This window comes from Xenopus tropicalis, chromosome 3 (assembly GCF_000004195.4).
Source record: "Xenopus tropicalis strain Nigerian chromosome 3, UCB_Xtro_10.0, whole genome shotgun sequence".
NCBI lineage: Eukaryota > Metazoa > Chordata > Amphibia > Anura > Pipidae > Xenopus > Xenopus tropicalis.
Genome location: NC_030679.2, coordinates 69,258,533 through 69,277,943, shown reverse-complemented (window position 1 = coordinate 69,277,943; position 19,411 = coordinate 69,258,533). Strand labels below are relative to the sequence as shown.

Below are 19,411 nucleotides of genomic sequence, written 5' to 3'. Positions count from 1 at the left end.
AAAATTTCTGTAGATCGCAAATATCACAAAAATGCTTACAAAAAAATTGTTTTAGTCATGATAATATCGTATTGGCGATCCGAAAGTCACAAAATTTTCGTACCGAACGCTGTAAACTGCGGAAAAAACAATCCGATTTTTTCGCGCTAAAAATACAAAAAAGTCGCGCAAGCATAGAAAAACTCACAAAAGCGTCAAAAAAGTCGCACAAGCGCCGAAAAAGTTGAGGAAAAGATGATTGGACCGAACGAACGCTCGGAGCGTTCGTGGATAAGTAAATGTGCCCCTTAGTATTCGTCCAGCATCCTTATTGCATAATATTCTAGCAACACTAATTACTTTTTTTCCTCCTTCCACTACAAGTTATAAGATGAAAGTAAATGCATAACTGGCTGCTTTTGTTAACTGCACTGGTGCAATTTAGCACCTATGTTAAAAAATCAGACCCAGAGAAATTATTCTCCACCAAAAATAAATTTAAATGTTTTCTTTTTCTATATAGATATTACACAGACTGAAAGAATACCATGATAGTCTATACCTGACTTGTAAGAATAATTTCCAATCTCCCTTAGGCTAAAAAAGCAATCCAACCCCTTCCTCACCCTGTTTCATTGTAGAGTGATAAATTCTGGAAGTTCTTGAAGTTCTTCTGTATTCCACAGGATCTGTTCACAAAACGCTTTGGTAGGCAGAGGTACTTTGAGTCCCAGAATGCATCATTTTCTAATGAGACAATATGAGGGGGGGGGTTACTGGCTCTGTGTCTATGCTTGTGGGCACAATTTTCCCTCTTAGGCTCAGACTGGTTTCCTTTCAAATGTATCATGTATGTCTGTGTAAAAAGTATGTGTATTTATTATTGGAACACAACTAACTGAACTCATGTCACAATGTTTTCCCTTAAAAAATACCAGCTACAATACAAAACCACCAGCATGGTTTCAGTATTCCCTTATATCGTTATGGCACTCACCAGCTGTCAACCAGCTGTGGGAACTGCCTGCATTGAAACGAAGTATAAATATTTGGTGACTAGCATGTTGCGCCAGCCAGTTTCAAATTAGTGCATTTACATACCTGCTTTTTTTTGTTTTGTGATTTTAATGGCAGTTCCTGCAGTTAATTCCATCAACATTCTGGTCACCAGTGTTCTGCGATCAGTATATTCTAGTGACTACCCCACATGTAAACTGCAGTCATCAACACTCAGATGCAGATCAGCATGTTTTTACCTACAATGCACCTGTTAAAGACTGTAGGAAGCGGCTTGTGCACAATTCCCCAGTGCTGATGCAAGTTAGCACCCTGTGTGTAGTGCACATTTTCTTTCTGCTTTTGTGTGTGAACAGTGTCCCTGCAAAGGAATTTGTATAAGTACAGATACCTTTGTGCATAGCAGCAAAAGTCTGAGCCTTCTATAGATTACCCCATCCTATTTTGAACCAGTGGCCAACAATAAATGTCAGAGGCACTCACTTGCATCCAGCATTTCCCGCCAAGGTTTTTTATTTGATTTATGCCATTGCCATTGACCTATTGATAACACCTGAAAAGAGAAATGCCACTAAAATGTTAAAAGGTTTTTTTTTCTGACATATGCAAGTTAAAAAGTTTAGAAATAACTATTATGTATATGTATTTCTCTTTTTTCTTTTGTAACAGATTGGACCAGTTTTACAGCTAAGATACATAGAGAAATGACCTATTAAATGTATTAATTGCAATTTATTCTTGCCAGTTCTGTAAATACTGCCAGCATGTTTTTTTTTTTTACAAATGAGCAGATCTGGTATTTTTCCAATCATGTGGAGGCAGAAACACACAGGAAAACATATATTTTGGCATGCAAAGGGCTCTTGAGATTCAGAAGCACATTTTGCCGTGGGAGCTGGAAGACTGTATGCTAGGGAAAAGTACAGTGAAATTAGTTCCTTTGTGACTTACTCATTTGTCTTTATGAATATTCATTAAACTGCATGCATGCTGCTGTTTTCAATCCAGATTAAAAAAACAAGCTATTATTAGTTAAACATTCAAAACTATAACAAATAAATAATGAAGACCAACTGAAAAGAATTGGCCATTCTATAACATACTAAAAGTGAACCACTCCTTTAATACTCTTTGCATCTTTATACACCAAAACCAGTAAAATTTGCAGAATATAGTAATACTCTTTGCATCTTAATGCATAATAACCAGTAGAACCAATGTAAAATGAAATTATTATAGTTTTAGATTTTAACACCATCATGCAATATTATAACCTTGATTTAAGGGTTAATATAGAAATATATTAAAATATACATTCTACTTTTTATTTTCAGGCTCCAGTTCAGTGGTCAGACATGGTCACTTTAAAAGCTAAAATGCCAAACTATGGGTTTCCTAGGTACCAGTGGCTGACAAATGCATGGAATTTCTTTCAAAGGGAAGTAAGTACAATACATATTCTATATTGACTTGTATATCATTGTCCTCCTATAAAACATAATAATAAAGGTTATTTATTTAATTATAAAATGTTCTCCTAAAAACATTATTACAAATATGTATTCAGACATGGCCTTGTTTAGTTTATTAAGGCCTTGGGGACCAGCAGATCCTTTATATTTAATGAAATCAAGATATTGAAATAGCTCACATAACACTGAATAAGACTTTAGACATGTTCTTTAAACCAGGAACCGTTACTATTGTACTATTGGTAATAGTTCAACGTGGGCAAGTTATTCTAACAATCTTGCAACAAACAGGCCTTGCTCAGGGACATTAGCAGCTCAGGGACTCAGTGGCAGATTTTCTATTAAAAATGGCAGGATGCGTTTTTGGATTTGCAAAAAAATTTAGAAACAAAGACCCCTGTGAAAATAAGAGCATTTCTGAATTGTCAAACTTCCTATCAACTTTTATTACATTAATTAAAACGTAATAATTGTAGGGGCTTAAAAATTCAGTTGGGTGGTAGAGCTCAGCGCTGCCACTGAGTTCTAACACCTCATAACACCGAATGGAATTTGAGTGGTCAAAGAAGTCCAACACATTTTGATCAGAACAGAAAACATGTTGAAGTGCTTACCTGTCAGGGAATTATTAATAACCATGATTTGATTCGAACTGCTGAGAATCCGTGAGAATTTCCTAGTCTAGATTTTATTAAATCTGTCCCTGAGTGTTTTGTCTGGCCAAGAACAAAAAGATATTATTATGTACTATTCAAGTCTTTTGCATCTTATATATACATAGCGTTGTTTTGAATATTGTTCACAAGGAAGTAGACAAGGGAAAGATGACAAAATTCAGACATATGCTTGCACACCGGAAAAGAAAAACTATACAGTGCCTATCACTCTGTTAGCCTTGTCATGGTGTTAAAGCTAACCATTGTTTCACACATTTCCTGTTAATTAAAACATTTCCTGGCTTTGCATTAAAAGGTCTGTTTGAGGGCTACAGTGATCAAATTAAATAAACTTTCATCAGTTGCAAAAGATTTAGAGAAAGGGATTTAATTTTTTAGATTGGTAAATATATGAAAACAATGGGACCGTTAAGGTATTAATTGCTCCACTGATAGGTGCAGATATTGTGACTTCATTTTTCAACTTATTATCTATTCTTAATATAGCCTTATAATAAGAAAAAGATTACAAATTAGAGTGAAATTTCAGCACACTGACAGTTGCCGTTTCTGCTTTGTATTCATTCTGAGCTGTCTGTCTATCTGTCTCTCTATCTATCTATTTATACTGATCAATCAAAGATACTCTACAGTTATTTTGACTTCTTGCACAAACATGGTCAAACATATTCAAACATATTCCTTTCCTAAATGGCACTAACTGTGTGTTAGTCAATGAGAAGTTTGCTTTATTTTTGCATATCTAGTTAACAGGGGCCTGCATGCCAATTTTAATTACAGCAAACCTTTGTAGGATTAAATACACAGATCATTTTTAATGTATAGCACATAAATAGTTATTGCACTGCATATAATTAAACAAGCAGATCTTACTGTGTATGGCCACCTTAACTAAGACTACTGTAGACACCACATATTAATTAGCCGATCAGTTAACCAAGGTAGGGAGAGTGGGTAGGAAATTTGTGCTGGTGCTGCCTGTGCCAAAATGGAGGACTGTTCCCTTCTCTGTCAAACTGGAACCTCCTCCCCTTTCCTTTACTTATCCAGCCAGTTAAATAAATTTGCCAATCTGTACTCACAGTTCCAACCCCGTCATGTAGGCCCCTCCTCCTACGTTACACTGTAATCCTGGCCTCACTTTAGCATAGTTAAAATATATTGTGTAAAAATTTACCATACAACCTAAATGCCTGGACCTGTTTGTGGACTCCACCCATTTCTTTGAAATAATTAGTATATCTCTCTTGACCATAGTTCTACTCTGTTTTTTTTACAAACCATTCAGTTGCCTCTCTGCCATTCATTGATATGGGCATCCTGGAAAGATTCTGGAGTTGAATATAGACACACAGAAATGTCCTCTCTATATTAATCTGTTATGCTAGTAACATGAAAACAAAATAGATAGGATGGCCTAGAATTAATGGAGATGCCTTTCACTCTCAGCATTTGCAACAAATGGCATACCACAGTTTCCTCAGCTGTTGCCACTTCTTATGGCCAGTGCTCAGCTCTATAGTGGGCATTGCTGTGTTCAGACCATTGTTTCTGTAAGAGTGGTGCTTTGTGCTCTGAAATCCCATTTACTAGTCAACCTCATATTTTTGAAACAGGAAAAAACAGAATTGCAGTAGAGAGTGTAGACAGACAATATACTTGGGACAATATGATACAGGTGATTAGACAAAGTTTCTAGTTAAAGAGGCGACATTTCTATGTAAAAAGTGCTTGTGCTGAGCATAATTCTTGCCTTTTCTATTAATAAGAAATACATTTTTGTGATTTCTTGCACTAAACATTCTGCTTCTTGTCCCTGCTAGCGAGGTAAACACAGATCAGCAGTTGAGAAGCCCCATGTTTACTGAGCTGCTTTTTATCTCACAGGCTAACAGGCTGCAACTGAGGAAAGGAAGATGTTAATTTATACAATTATTCAAATTCAAGAACAAATAATGCACCTTAGACAACTGACTGAATGCAAATGTTTTCTTTAAGCACAAATGCTAATGTTATATTTCTCAAATTTTAAAATTTTATAAATAATAAATTACAAAAAGATCAATACCTTAGGCACAATCAATCTACACTGGTGTCTCAGCAGTGAAATATAACATAATAGAAAGGACTGCTAAAATACAAAAGGCCCAAACATCTGTTGAGTATGCATGAGATAAACCATGAGTGCAGTTTATATACTGAATGAATTCCTACCCAGTATATAGAATGGGTCAAGTAATATGCAGAAATAACCATTGAAGTTTTATTGCAGAAATCATTTATCTAATGTAAAAGTAAGCTTTCTGACTTCTCATAAAAAGAAATATTGATATTGCCTAGCAGCATCCTGTTTTCCCAAGTGATTTTCTGATCAATCATAATTCCTAGGTCAGATATTAAATTAAACACCAGCCCGTGAAACATCTTCAGTATTTTATATGTACTGTTTCAGTTCTTTATCCCAGCTCAGCCCTAATGTATGTTTGTTAGTAAATTTAGACCATAAAACAACACGATAGAAAGTTTCAATTATACTATAAGCACAGTCAGAAGTGTCAGAAGCAGATTAATGTACTTACCTCCAAGAATGTAATGTTTGGAGGCATTTTCAGTAATTAAAGTAAATTAAACCTCCAATCCTAGACACTGACAAAGTAAGATAGGCCGTATAACTGTGACACTGAAGAAGATTTATCAGGCTGGCATGTAAACAAATATGAGCACAGCATAATGAATTTATTTCAGTGTTCTCTTAATCTGAAGTCTCTAGAAACGTGCATATAGACTATATTTTTATTTTATTAATGTGTCAAGTATCTCTTATTTAGTAAACAAAATACTAAGGGACAGATTTATCAAATTGTGAGTTTTGAGCTTAATACATAAAAACCCACCCACATTCTATTCATTCCTACAGGATTTTCAGAAGCATATTTATCAGTGGGTGAAAGTTTACCATTTCATAAATATGCTTTTAAAAATCCCATAGGAATGAATAGAATGCGGGTGGGTTTTTATGTATTAAGCTCAAAATTCACAATTTGATAATTCTGTTAAATAAATTAGTTTTTATGTATTAAGTTCTCAACTTAAATTTTCATAATTCTTTTTTTTTTAATTTTTAATTTTATAAAAAATACCAAAGATTCAGACTTTTTCGGCAGGATTTGTATTTGCCCAAATCCAAGTGTCTGGTTGAACCAAATCCTTTTGGTTACATGACCACGGAAGTAAAAAAAAATCTTCTGGAAAACCATTCCAGAGCCTACTTTGTACAGGTATAGGACCCATTATCCAGAATGCTCGGGACCAGGAGCATTCCGGATAAGGGGTCTTTCCATAATTTGGATCTCAATACCTTAAGTCTACTAAAAAATCAATAAAACATTAATGAAACCCAATAGGATTGTTTTGCATCCAATAAGGATTATTTATATCTTAGTTGGGATCAGTTACAAGGTACTGTTTTATTTCTACATAGAAAAAGGAAATCAATTTTAAAATTCTGAATTATTTGATTAAAATGGAGTCTATGAGAGACGGGCTTTCCGTAATTCGGAGCTTTCTGGATAACGGGTTTCCGGATAAGGGGTCCGATACCTGTACATGCAAATTAGGATTTGAATTTGGTTCAGTGTTTGCCCAAATCTTTTATGAAGGATTCAGGGTTCGCTCAAACCAATGTAATGGATTGCATCATATGACAATGTTTCAAAGATTCATAAAGTAGGAGCACACAGTAAGCTAGGTCCATTGTCTTTTTTAGTTGGTATTATATGGGGTGATGTGTAACATGAACTGTAAACAAACAGTTTACGGTAGTGACATGGATGCACATAAACTGGATAGTCTGAGTTGATACAGTTGGTTATGTCAAATAAAAATTGTCAAATAAAGATTGTATGTGGGTGTAGGCTTTTTAGGTTGAGGGGGTAGCTAGGTCTTGCTGTTCCTATGGAGACTGCATTTTGGATAATAGCAATACCTGATTCAAAGATTCTGTTGACTTTGACACTTAATTATTTCAACCATGTTAGGTGTTTCTGGGTTCTTCCATTTAGTTGATATGGCTAGGCAGGTAGCTGTTAAGACCTGGTTGACCAAGGCTTGCCCACTTTTATGTCGTTTGGTATTGGCCTGCCCAGTAAAAGAATAGTAAGGTCCAATGGAACTTGGGCACTAACAGTTGGCGACCATCGGTCGCAGGAAAGATCGTTCCAATCCGCCACTAACGTTCAGGGCTGAAACGGCAGATATGGAGGTAGAAACAATAGGATTTCTACCTCCTTGTGCTGATTCAGCCCTGAAGGCAGATTTTGCTCAGGGTCAAAATCTTTTAACCCACCCGATCGGCGAGTCGACCGATATCAGCAGCCTCATGCGATATCGGTCGACTCGCCGACTTGCCATACACGCACTGAATATCGTACGCAATGAGGTTTCGTACGATATTATCGGTGCATGAATGGCCAGCAAAATTCCAGTGTACTGGTAGAGCCAGTTTTACCAAGCATAGCTTCCTTACATTGGAAGTAGTGAAAGCATAGAATGATATCCCATGGAGATTTTTTTAAAGGTGTTTTGGGGCCCAAAGAGCAGTGCACCCTATCAAATTGCCACATGGCTCCTGGGGTATCGGGGCATATGAAAGCACATAAGCCTTTAAGATAATTTAATATATTGGGTGGTGCTATCATCTCTTGTATTCCCCAGAATCTTAAGTTTTGCCTTCTAGACATATTTTCTAAGTCTTCCCACATATCTCTTAAATGGAGTACTTCCTCATTAAGGAAAGTGTTATCCTCCTCAACACTTGAGCTATATCATCAGTATAGGTTTCCAGTTTATCGGTGCAGTCCCCCAAATCTGTGACATCCATCTGCAGGTCTTTAATTGCAGCATTCACAGCAGCAGAGACTGTTTGTGTAATGGAAGATGTCAAGGCTGTCTGTAAGTATGCTAACTGGTCAGCTGGAATTTGTTCAGTCACTGGTTGTTCTGCTGAAATGATGCCTGAAGGTAGATGTTGCAGGGACTGGTGTTGAGGAGTAGATAAAGGACATGTACTCACTGATGGTGTGGGACAAGAAGCGGCACACAGCAGGTCTGTACAGTTACAGTGTTGGACTTGGCACCATCTTGGGAAGAAAGCAGAAGAAGAAAGCAGCGCTTCCTGGCTGAGAGTCTATTGAAGAAAAAGCAACATTATAATGCGTTGTTTTCGGATCTTTCACTTTCCCATGTTGTAGCTGTGAGGAATAGGTAACCCGCTTTCTGTTCTTAAAGCTAATAGTAGCTTATGAACAGGCTTTTAAGTATTAGCTGGATGGAGCTCTTAAAGCATGTGTCCTCTCTCCACCATGGCTGGACTGCCCCCACATTTTTATAATTCTGCCCCCAAGTATAGAATTTCCCTTTCTCCATCTTCACTGCCTACAGCTATTTCATACTATTGGAGAATGTAGACAGTGGGCAATTTTTTAGGTATACTTAAAGGAGAAGGAAAGGCTAAGTCACTGGGGGGTGCCTAACATTACCTTCTACTCCAGGCTGGGGTTCCTGTGAGAAGAAAACCGCACCAGACCGGGGTACCTACGAGTGAGTGTCTCCCCCCCCCCACTGGGGATGCCCAGTGACTTAGCCTTTCTTCAGTGTTTCTGGCTTACTGGATAAATGAATATACTTCACCACCTACTTATACTGAGATCCACTTATCTTAGTAAAAGTAGGTGCTCCATCCACATTTGCCATTAGGATATATCAGATGAGTTCTTTCCTGGCATAAATAACATCCCCCCATATGTAATAAATGGTAAAAGTTTGCCCAAGTGCAGTAACCCATAATAACCAATAAGATGTTTTCTTTTTTTTTTTTTAATTTTAAAGATGACCACTAAATGCTTCCTGCCAATTGGTTGTTATAGGTGCCTGTTATAGGTGACTGTTGCAAACTGTGCAGATTTTATAACATAATTACAATAATTATGGGTCCTTTACTAACATGGCGCAAGACTCAACAAAGGTGTCCTTCGTCACTGTAACTTATTTTAATGGTGTTAAACAACATAGGGCTTATTTGTGAAGGACATACAACTTAATCAAAGCAATGCACTCATTTGCACTTTCTTGTACCCAGCACTCAGGCTTAACTCCTTGGAGTTGTGCTCGGCTGTAATCGCTGTGCTGGAGCCAATTACATCTTACATGCTATTCTACCTTTCCTTATCTTTTTACATACAGTCTTTATCTTACTGATGAAAAATAGTATACGCAATAGAAGGTCTTACAGAAATATTGCCAGTTTAAAAAAAACTAAAAATTTAAAAACCTAAAAAATTAAAAGTTAGTTTTTAGGGCCCTCCCCCAACTAAGCCTCTGGGGTTAGCAGCTGCCTGTTTTCAGCCCTCTGCTTTCTGGGGCATTTACCAACCAGGAACATGTGCCCTAGCATAATTTATTCAAGTGCTCATGCCTAATGACCATTAGAGATGTAGCGAACCTCACAAAAAAAGTTCGCGAACCCATTCGCGAACTTCTGCCAAAAAGTGCGAACTTTTGCGAACTTTGCAAACCCCATAGACTTCAATGGGAAGGCGAACTTTAAAACCTAGAAAAGCCATTTCTGGCCAGAAAACTGATTTTAAAGTTGTTTAAAGGGTACCACGACCTGGACAGTGGCATGCAGGAGGGGGATCAAGGGCAAAAATTTCTCTGAAAAATACGTTGTTGACACAGCGTTGCGTTTTGTGCTGTAAAGGGCAGAAATCACACTACATTGCTAAACTTGTGTAATAAACTGCTTTTACAAGGACTATTGGGTTACAGCAGATGAGATCAGCAGGACAGCTGTCCCCAGCAGCTACATACAGAGCAGTAGAAAGTAGATTACTAGTCAGCAAAGCTACCTAAACTGTCCCTCAAACCCCTGCACAGCTCTCTCCCTATGCTAACTCAACAAGCACACACAGGCAGAATGTAAAATGGCTGCTGGGCTTCGGTTTATATATGGAAGGGAGTGGACCGGGGGGTTGTTCAGGAGGGAGAGCTGCCTGATTGGCTGCCATGTATCTGCTGGCTCTGGGGTGAGAGGTCAAAATTTGGCTCCAGCTAAGGCGAACCTAAAATTGCGAACATCGCTAAAAGTTCGCGAACTTGCGAACACCCAATTTTCGTGCGAATTAGTTCTCCGGCGAACAGTTCGCTACATCTCTAATGACCATCAGAAAGCAGAGGACCAGAAGGCAAATGGGCACCAACCTGCTGTGTAACTGCATTTTCAAAATCGGTATGGGGGGGTTTCTTTCCTGCATATGGGGGACCAGTACAGGGGACACTTGATTCAATCATCTTTAAAGCTCCTGAATTGATAGAAGAGTTTGTCAAATTAAAGCCCTTTTTAGTTGGGTGAGGGTGGAGTCTTTGAATATGTCAACAGCTGCAAAATTGCCTCTCATTTAGTATAATATTAGGCTAATGTCAGACTGAGCATATTCTCTGCAAGCTTAAAAACGATTGCTTAGGAAACCCCCGGTACTGTAAAATCCTCCAACCTGTGCCTGCACCCGAAAGCATGGAATACACCTGGGTGCAGGCACATGTATCTGCTGAAAATGCAAAGTTTTGTGTTTTTAGGCGGATATCGGCTACATGTGCCTGCACCAGAGCGTATTCCATGCTTTCGGGTGCAGGCACAGGTAGGTGGATTTTACAGTAGCGGGCATATTCTCAGCATGCGTTTTTCTGCTTGCCGAGAATACACTTCGTCTGACATTAACCTTATATGAATCTGTAGATAATCAATGAATGCCTTTTAAATGAAACTTCCACACTGACACCTGCTGGTTTGTTCTTGTAGGCAAAACTTATACATTTTAGTTGCCATAGTGCATAGAATATATAGTTTTATAGTATATGGAAATAATAGTGATGTGTGGTGAATTTCTGTATTTCGCCATTGGTGGATTTTCTCATGAAAAAATTTTGCAAAAATGTGTCGCGCATCAAAAAAGAATTGTTTTGGGAATTTTTCAGCTAATTGAAATAGAACAGATTCCTTCATCACTAATAAATAATACTTTTTCATTGAACTACTACAAAAATGATTTAGAACAAGACCAATTGTATTGGACTATATACTATACATTTTCAAAATTAAAAGCCCTCATTAGAAAAAAAACAATAAATGCAAGCTTTTGCTTTTTAGATGAACGTGCCATTGTTTTCCATGGAACAGTTGTAAGAAATATAAATGCTATTTTTCTTTTTAACAGTTCAAGTGCTGTGGCGTGGTATATCTCACAGACTGGTTAGAGATGACAGAGATGGATTGGCCTCCTGATTCTTGTTGCGTTAAAGAATATCCAGGCTGCTCCAAACAAGCACATCATGGAGATCTTAGTGATCTATACCAAGAGGTGGGGGTTTTTATAGTTATCTGAATTACCTTATAAAATGTTATATTAAATTTAAAGTAATAAAAAAAATTATTGTACAAAAGCAATAAAATATCGGGCTTATTCAATAAAAAAGATAAAAAAAACATCAGTCCCCTGATTCTTAAGATGTTCCTTAAGAATCAGGGGACTGCATCGGCCAAGGTGCAGCCCAGTGTGTGACTGGCCTTAGTGTTTGCATTTAAAACCAAGACATAGGTAAACTACCTGTATAATATACCTTTAGTACAGTCCTTGATTGGATAAAATATGTCACAATAATTTAGTACTTAACTATAAGCAAAAGGGGTTATTGGCTACCCCCTCACACCACAAAATGACATATATTGCTCCTTATAGGATTTGACAAAGGCTAAGATTATGTGGCTATATTTAGAAAACAGAGCAATTAAAACAAAAGTACCAATTAAATCCACCCCTCTTTTAAAGCAGAAAACATGCAGTTTTTTTAATGTAGACTCTCTGTGTTTATTTAGCTGGCTTTGACTAGATGAAGAACTTGTTAACAAATTGCTTGAGTTATCTCTCTAATTGTATATTATCTGTTTCGGGTTTACTAAAATGACATCCTTGTAGTCAAACCTCAAAGGCACTGTATTCAGAAACAAAGTAAAAATAGAAGTAGTCCCTTGATGCCTAGAAGTACAAAGCACATAATGGTTACAAATCTCAAATAGGCTCTTGAAACGTCTTCTGGGACTGCAGTTCAATTCAGATACAATTCATCACATTGTAGTTCAGTTTTGTAATGGTAGAACCTAGGAAGTGGAATGTTTTTATTTTACAGGATCCTTTGTGGTTTTAATTGAATGCAAAAAATGAGATGGTTTGTTGTTTATGCAGAAACCTATTAATAAATGAGTCGATTAGCCTGCTCTATAATGTCATTCGTTTCTAAAAATAATTCATTATTCTTAAATGTAGTTAAGGAAGGTTAAACAGAGCTGCAGTAAATCAGTGTCCTGTCCTGATGTACCTTGCATAGCATAGCTCTCAAGCAACTGAGAACCTAGCAATTCCTTTTTACTTTATTTTATTTGAGAAAGGCTTTTATGTTACCGAGCCCAATTACAGCACCTACTAACTCCTGTTAAAAGAGTACTATTAGTTCTGAGCTCCTTTTAGATGTTCTAGAGAAAGGCAGTAAAAAAAATCCATTCCTAATGTTAAGTCTGCAAATGTATAAAGTAGCGCACACTTTCTCAAGGGATAAGGTTTTGTCGAATTAATTGGTTTGCTAAACTGACATCCCATGAATTATCATTTCAAAAAGACTTTTACTTTACAGATGTCAAGGTACTCTGTGAGGCTGTGGATGCCCTTCATGTAGAGTTTGTTGTCACAAAATATAATAAATATAATAAAACTAGTTATATAAAATGTGTTAGACATTCTCTGCAGTTTGGGTCATTTTTGTAGCTACAATGGCTTTAAACACACAGTTGTTGCACTCCCTGGCTGGTTTCTAGTCAGTTTTGTGGTTTCTTTAGTGCTATGTAGAGAGGTTGGGGACCCAAATACTTAAGACAAATTAGGCAGCGGTGGTGAAATCCAGTGTAAATGTATAATGCATTTTTAGTATGATGAAATTCTGAGACAATCTGCAATTCGCCATTCATTTTTTATTTTTTGTGGTTTGGTATTTTAGCAGCTATCTGGTTTCTAAGGTCCTATTTACCCTAGCAACCTGGCAGTGATTTAAATGAGAGATTGGAATTTGAAAAGGTGACGGACTGTATAGAAAGATAAGTAATAAAAAGTAAAAATAACAATAATATTGTAAATTCAAACAAATATATAATAAATAAATAATCAGGACAATTGCAAAGTTGCTAGGAGTTAAATTAAAGTTGAACCACCCATTTAATGTGTACACTGGCAATGGTTATGAGCAAATCTGTCCAGTTTTGCCTTACAATGGAAACATTTGCAAGATTTCACTTATGGCTAGTAAATGCAGTATAAGCTGAGATACTCCATTTCAATGTCTGATAGTTTGTTACAGCACCTTCATTCTGAACCATTAGAAAGTTTAATACCTGGTATATGACATTGGTGTAGTGTGAGGGCAGTGAGATCTTTACAGGCCTTCTGCCTCCATTCTAGGTAGATACTATTGTGTCACATGAAAGTGACAGTCTGACTTACATAGAATTGTAAACTTAAAACTCTATCAGAGTTATCTAGGGTTGCAGTGCTTACTTCACCCTTTCTATTCCCAAACATTTTGGACCCAAAGAGCACAACATACAGCATGGTGGCCAGTGAGCATTTAGATATTTGCCATAAAAGACTGACATTGTTGAAGGTGTCAGCAAGTAAACACAGGGCAATATACTCTAACCCTAATGGCTGAATGAGAACATTGCAATTCCCTTCTTAACCCCTCTCCCAAGAGAATGATCATCAGCATTAATAGAATCTGCCATCACAACATCAGCCAGCAGGGCATTCCACAACCTCACTGGCCTTACCCTGAAAAACCACCTACGCTAAAGTTCTGTTCCTCTAATCTAAAGGGGTGGTCTCTGACTGGAGCCCAAAGCTGCACCGCATACTCAAGGTGAGGCCTTACCAAGTATCTATAAAGAAGTAAAATTATGTTTTCATCCATCGTGTTAATGCCATTTATATAGTATCATTGCTGTTAAAGTTAGCTTGAATAATATTCAAGACTAACTATTTTAGTTAATACTTAAAATACAGCTGATGATACCCTGGCCCTCTGAAAAACTAAATTACCAGGCAATGTAATATGATTCAAAAAGGAAAAATGTATTTAACAAGAAAAAGTTAATATGTTGCAGGATTAGGCCAGAATTGGAACAGGAAAAATTAATGGTCACATTTTGGTCACAAGCAAGGGAAAGTGGTTTGGCTTAGATCACATCAGTTTTACGAACACATACAAAATGTTATTCATAGGTGTGCACACTTTGCAGAACGTTGCCTTAGCACTTGCCCAACCAAACCTTCATCCTACCCATCAGCAATTACTGTGCTAGCTATACCATAATCATAGCAAGCCATTTGTATTTAAGCTCTGATTCCGCTAAACACGGTATATTACAAAAAAAGCAATTTAAACAACAGAGAAAAAAGCATATTTTTTCTTAATGATCTTTTCAGTTGTTTAAACAGTTCTTCAAATATTAGTGGTTGCAGCTTTATTAAAGCAATTACAGCCATACTTCAGAAAAGCAATAATGATATTACATATGTTCATCTGAGAATTTTAAGATATAATTATAGATAAAGCAATGAAAGTCTTTTTATGAAGACAGAAACGGTAATACTCTGAGCCATAAAAAACAAACACTGATGTGTTTATGTAGTAGAGACTCCTAACTGTAAAACAAAAATGTAAAGTATAAATTTAAATTTGGCAATACAGAAACATTGGATTCCCTGCAGCACATATTGCATATCGGAATAATAACAGTAAATGGCTACCATGTTTTTGTAGGTGGGAATGAATACCTTACTTGGCTTAGTGATATAAGTGATATGTATTCTTTTGGTATCCAAATCTCTCTTCTTAATAATAGGAATTGTACTGTTAATATTAGCATGAGTTTTTTTTCACTTAGTATCACTTTGCGTGGCCACAGTCATCTAAGCCATCCATTCTCTTTCATTTAGCATCACATATAGGTCTCGTTTTATAGGTCTTCATTCCTTTATAAACCAGTGTTCCCTATCAAATGCATGAGTATAATACTAATACAGGTATGGGACCTGTTAACCAGAATGCTTGGGACCTGGAATTTTCCAGATAAGGGATCTTTCCATAATTTAGATCACCATGAGTGATGAGAATTTTTTTTTCGCCAGGCATGGATTCACGTTCATGTCAAGTAAGCCGTGGTTGCTTCAAAATAGGTCATAAAAAAGTCAGCGTCGTGTCAAAAAAGTCACAGTCGCATCAAATAAATCACAGTCAAAAAAGCTGCAGCTCCATCAAAAAACTCACACGTGTCAAATAAGTTGTTACAGTAGCCGCAATTCACAAATTTTTCACTGTTTCGCGTATCTTTTGCCGACGCAGGACAGATTCCCTCATAACTAATCACCATACTTTGTTAAAAATCATTTAAACATAAATAAACCCAATAGGATTGTTTTGCTTCCAATAAGGGTTAATTATATCTTAGTTATGATCAAATAAAAGGTTCTGTTTTATAATTACAGGGAAAAGAATATATATTTTAACATTTTTAATTATTTGATTAAAATGGAGTCTATTGAAGTTGATGATACTGTAATTCTGAGCTTTCTGGATAACAGATCTCCGAGTAATGGATCACATACCTGTACCATCAACATGCTAATAACCAAATCTTATACCTGCCAGCTGTGGAGCTGTGATATTGAAAAATATTCACATTTTTTATGTTTTTCTGTAAAAGTCCTAGGCAATATTGGAGGCCAGGCCAAAATGTCCTTATTTTATCAGGTTCAAAAGGAGAAGCTTCTATAATTTTAAACTGAACAATGCAAAAATATTTAAGTATTTAAGGGGGGATTTACCATTACCTCTCTCCAACACCTCATATTTACTCAGCTAGCCTCCTATCTGTTATACTGTTAAACTGGGATTTTATTTGATTCTAAAACTTGATATACTGGACACACAGGGGGTAGCTTATCAACACTGGAAAAATGTGCCTGTGGGCAGTAACCCATAGCAACCAATCCGTTTTTTTCAGTCAGCTGCAGGTAGATCAGTAAATGCAACAATTTCATTGCTTGCCATGGGTTGCTAACCAAGGGCAAATTTGCCCAGAGTTGATAAATACCCCCCAGTTCTTAGGAGCTAGAGCTGTTTTTCAGTCTAATGTGTTTTATCACCATCTTTAGCCAGGTGTTACAGTAGCTTGTTATTTGTAGCAGTCAAGGAAGTAGGAGTCTGATATTGGCAAGTAAAGGGGTAGGAAACAAGGATAAAGATTTTAACAGTATGAAAAAGTCCCTGTAGTGTTTTTATTAAAAAACCCTGAACCTGTTGAATTATTATCAAACTTGTAAGCATAGTTTCTCTTTAAAACAAATGTTTGGTATTTGACAAATACTAAACTTTCCTTCAGAAATTTGAAAGCTTACTGAATCCAAATCAATTAAAAACAATGTTATCCAGTGTGTAAAAGTCACATTATTTTGAGAATTTGCATCTGGTTTGGCTAAGCATTTGCCCCCATCTGTAATTAAGGTGATAAAGTTTACCTAGGTGCAGTACCCCATAGCTACCAATATGATATTTGCTTTAAACAGGTGACCAGTAAATACTACCTGTTGATTGGATGCTATAAGTGATTATAGTTTCACCTTTTATTGCATAATTTCCAAGCATACAGCCAAATTCTTCAAAAAGTACTGCAATTTGACTTAATTCTGAACCAAACTGAAATCCTAGATTTGATGCAACCCTAAGGGGCCCATTTATCTACTATATTAAAAGTACCATTGAAAAAATTCGGATTAAATCCGATTTCTGATGCACAAAAATTTCGCATTGTGGTCGTACGAAAATATCGTGGTACGATCTGAAAGTTTTTTTTCGTATCCGAACAATAGTAAACGGCGGAAAAACCTTTCTGATTTTGATGTCTTTAATGAGAACCTGAACCTTCAGTGCATGATTTTGGAACCTCCCATAGGACTCAATGGCACTCTGCAGCTCCAACCTGGCCCAAGGAAAGCCTCCCATAGGGCTCAATGGTACTCTGCAGCTCCAACCTGGCCAAAGGAAAGTCATGATACCGAAGCTTGAATGAATCCTAAACTTGCGTACTCATTGCGACAAATACGATTTTGTTGCACAAATTGACGCAAAGTACGAAAAAGTTGCGGAAATTAAGGAAAAAATCGCAGAAAATACATACAGTTCTAAAACATAGAAAAAATACAAATTTTTTAGCATTCATACTCAATCGAACTTTAATGAATAGGCCCCTAATTGTTATCACACAGTTCAAGCTGAAGAATTTGCGAATTACACAATAGCAGTTCCTTTTTCACATCACTAATATCTCATTCCCATTTACTTGAAAGCTCTAATAAACTCCAGTTATTCTATTGTGTTTAAATGTTTTTAAGTAGACTAAGGGGCAGATTAGTTTTTTCTTTTTAAAAAATAAAATAGACTCATTTCTACTAATGTCTAACATTTACAAAAATGTCTGAACTGAAAAAGTCTGGTCAGAAAAACTTGCGAAAGTGCAAGTTTTTATAATTGTCTCTACAAAACCTCTACTTTTTTGAACCGTCGAACAAAAAAACAGCATCAGAAATCCAAACACCTCTAAAATTTCGTAGCAAAAAAGCATCCTCCAGGGAGGGGAAGGGACATCTGTCATTGGTTTCTACACGATCTCGGCAAGATTTAGCTGGCAAATTGTCCGATTTGGATTTTTAGCCGTTTTGACGGCTTTGTTTGTTTTGTAAAATTTGCGTAATTTTTTTCCTGCAACTTTAAGTGCTAAAATATCAGAATCGGGAAAAAATCTGAGCGTTGGTAAATGGCCCCCTATATATGGTGATCCAAATTATGGAAAAAACCCTTATCTGGAAAACCATAGGTTAGAGTATTCTGAATAAAAGGTCCCATAAATGTATTCTGTAATACTGGCAAAATATATTCAGTCCACTACCCAGATCCCTGCTCAAGGAAGTGTTTGACCTTCTTTGTATTAGCATAGCAAAGAGATTAATCAAGACTAAACTTGATTGAAAAACATTAAACAAACATACATTATGATGTAAAAATCTTTTTTACTGTGTTCCCTAAATTAAATGAGTACACATTTATTATCGAACTAAGATTTCAAATGCTTTTTTAGAGGATTTAATCTAGAGTTGAAATATGAATATGATTGGCATTTATAAAACTGGCAGCAAAAGCAGTTTGAAGTACTAAAAAATCCTTCTAGGAAGTTGATCTCATTTACTAAGTTCTAATAGTCCTAATGCCAGGAACTGACACTTTTCAATTTCTAAGTTATCCCGGCATTAGTAATGCAGACCCTGAAAGGGGACACTTGCATGAAGGTTCAGTTAGAGAGGGCACGTTGAATTATTCACTTCTAGTTTTGGTCATCTATATTTTATGGCAAGGGATGCCCATTAACATGTTGAGATTCTTGGTAATCAGGCTATTTTTGTTTGATGTAAAAAGTGTTGTAATGAGTTCAATTTCCTGGTAAAGTCATCTCTTTTTTAAAGTATTGATGACTGTCCCTGGTAGTGTAGCATTAATTGGCAATAGTTAAAATAAATAAGTAAATAGTAAGTGTAATGAAGTGTGGGATGGTACTCCATCAATGTCAGGTACTGACCACGCAAGGCTTGTACCAATGACTATTAAATGGAAAGAACTATGCCATGTGACAGGTTGTCAAAACTATCACTTTACTGTGATCTATGGAGTTTCAGTTTCATTGTCAATATGATTAGCATTAACTATAGAAAGGGGGAGCATTATATCAATTGTTTTTAATATGAATATCAAATTAAAACAGAATAATGTAACTCATTTTAAAAGTTATTTTAGCAACAGGTGTAATTACTTTAGGCATACCGATCTAACAGTAGAGACAACCTGACTTGTAAATACTACTTTAATGTTGCTCTAATTATGATAGGATCATTTAGTTCACAGTATAGTTCTTGATATGGGATCCCTAATATGCATTCAGCTTTGTCTTTAAAGTTTAAACCTATCTTTTTAAGATTATTATTATTTCACATGGCCACTCTTACTAAGTCATCAGCCCTTTGGCCCAAAGCAATGTCCTCCCCAATCAGTATCTCCTTC

The 19,411-nt window shown here is 36.4% G+C and overlaps 1 protein-coding gene across 4 annotated transcripts in view; it reads left to right on the top strand.

The window, feature by feature from the left end:
- Nucleotides 1-19,411, top strand: part of tspan12 (tetraspanin 12) — a 76,300-nt gene that overhangs the window by 52,262 nt on the left and 4,627 nt on the right. For all 4 annotated transcript variants that reach the window (XM_004912984.4, XM_031898979.1, XM_031898980.1 and 1 more), the window contains 2 exons: nt 2,331-2,438; nt 11,416-11,559. In XM_004912984.4, the coding sequence (XP_004913041.1) occupies nt 2,331-2,438; nt 11,416-11,559 (252 nt within the window). The remainder of the gene's footprint in view (nt 1-2,330; nt 2,439-11,415; nt 11,560-19,411) is intronic.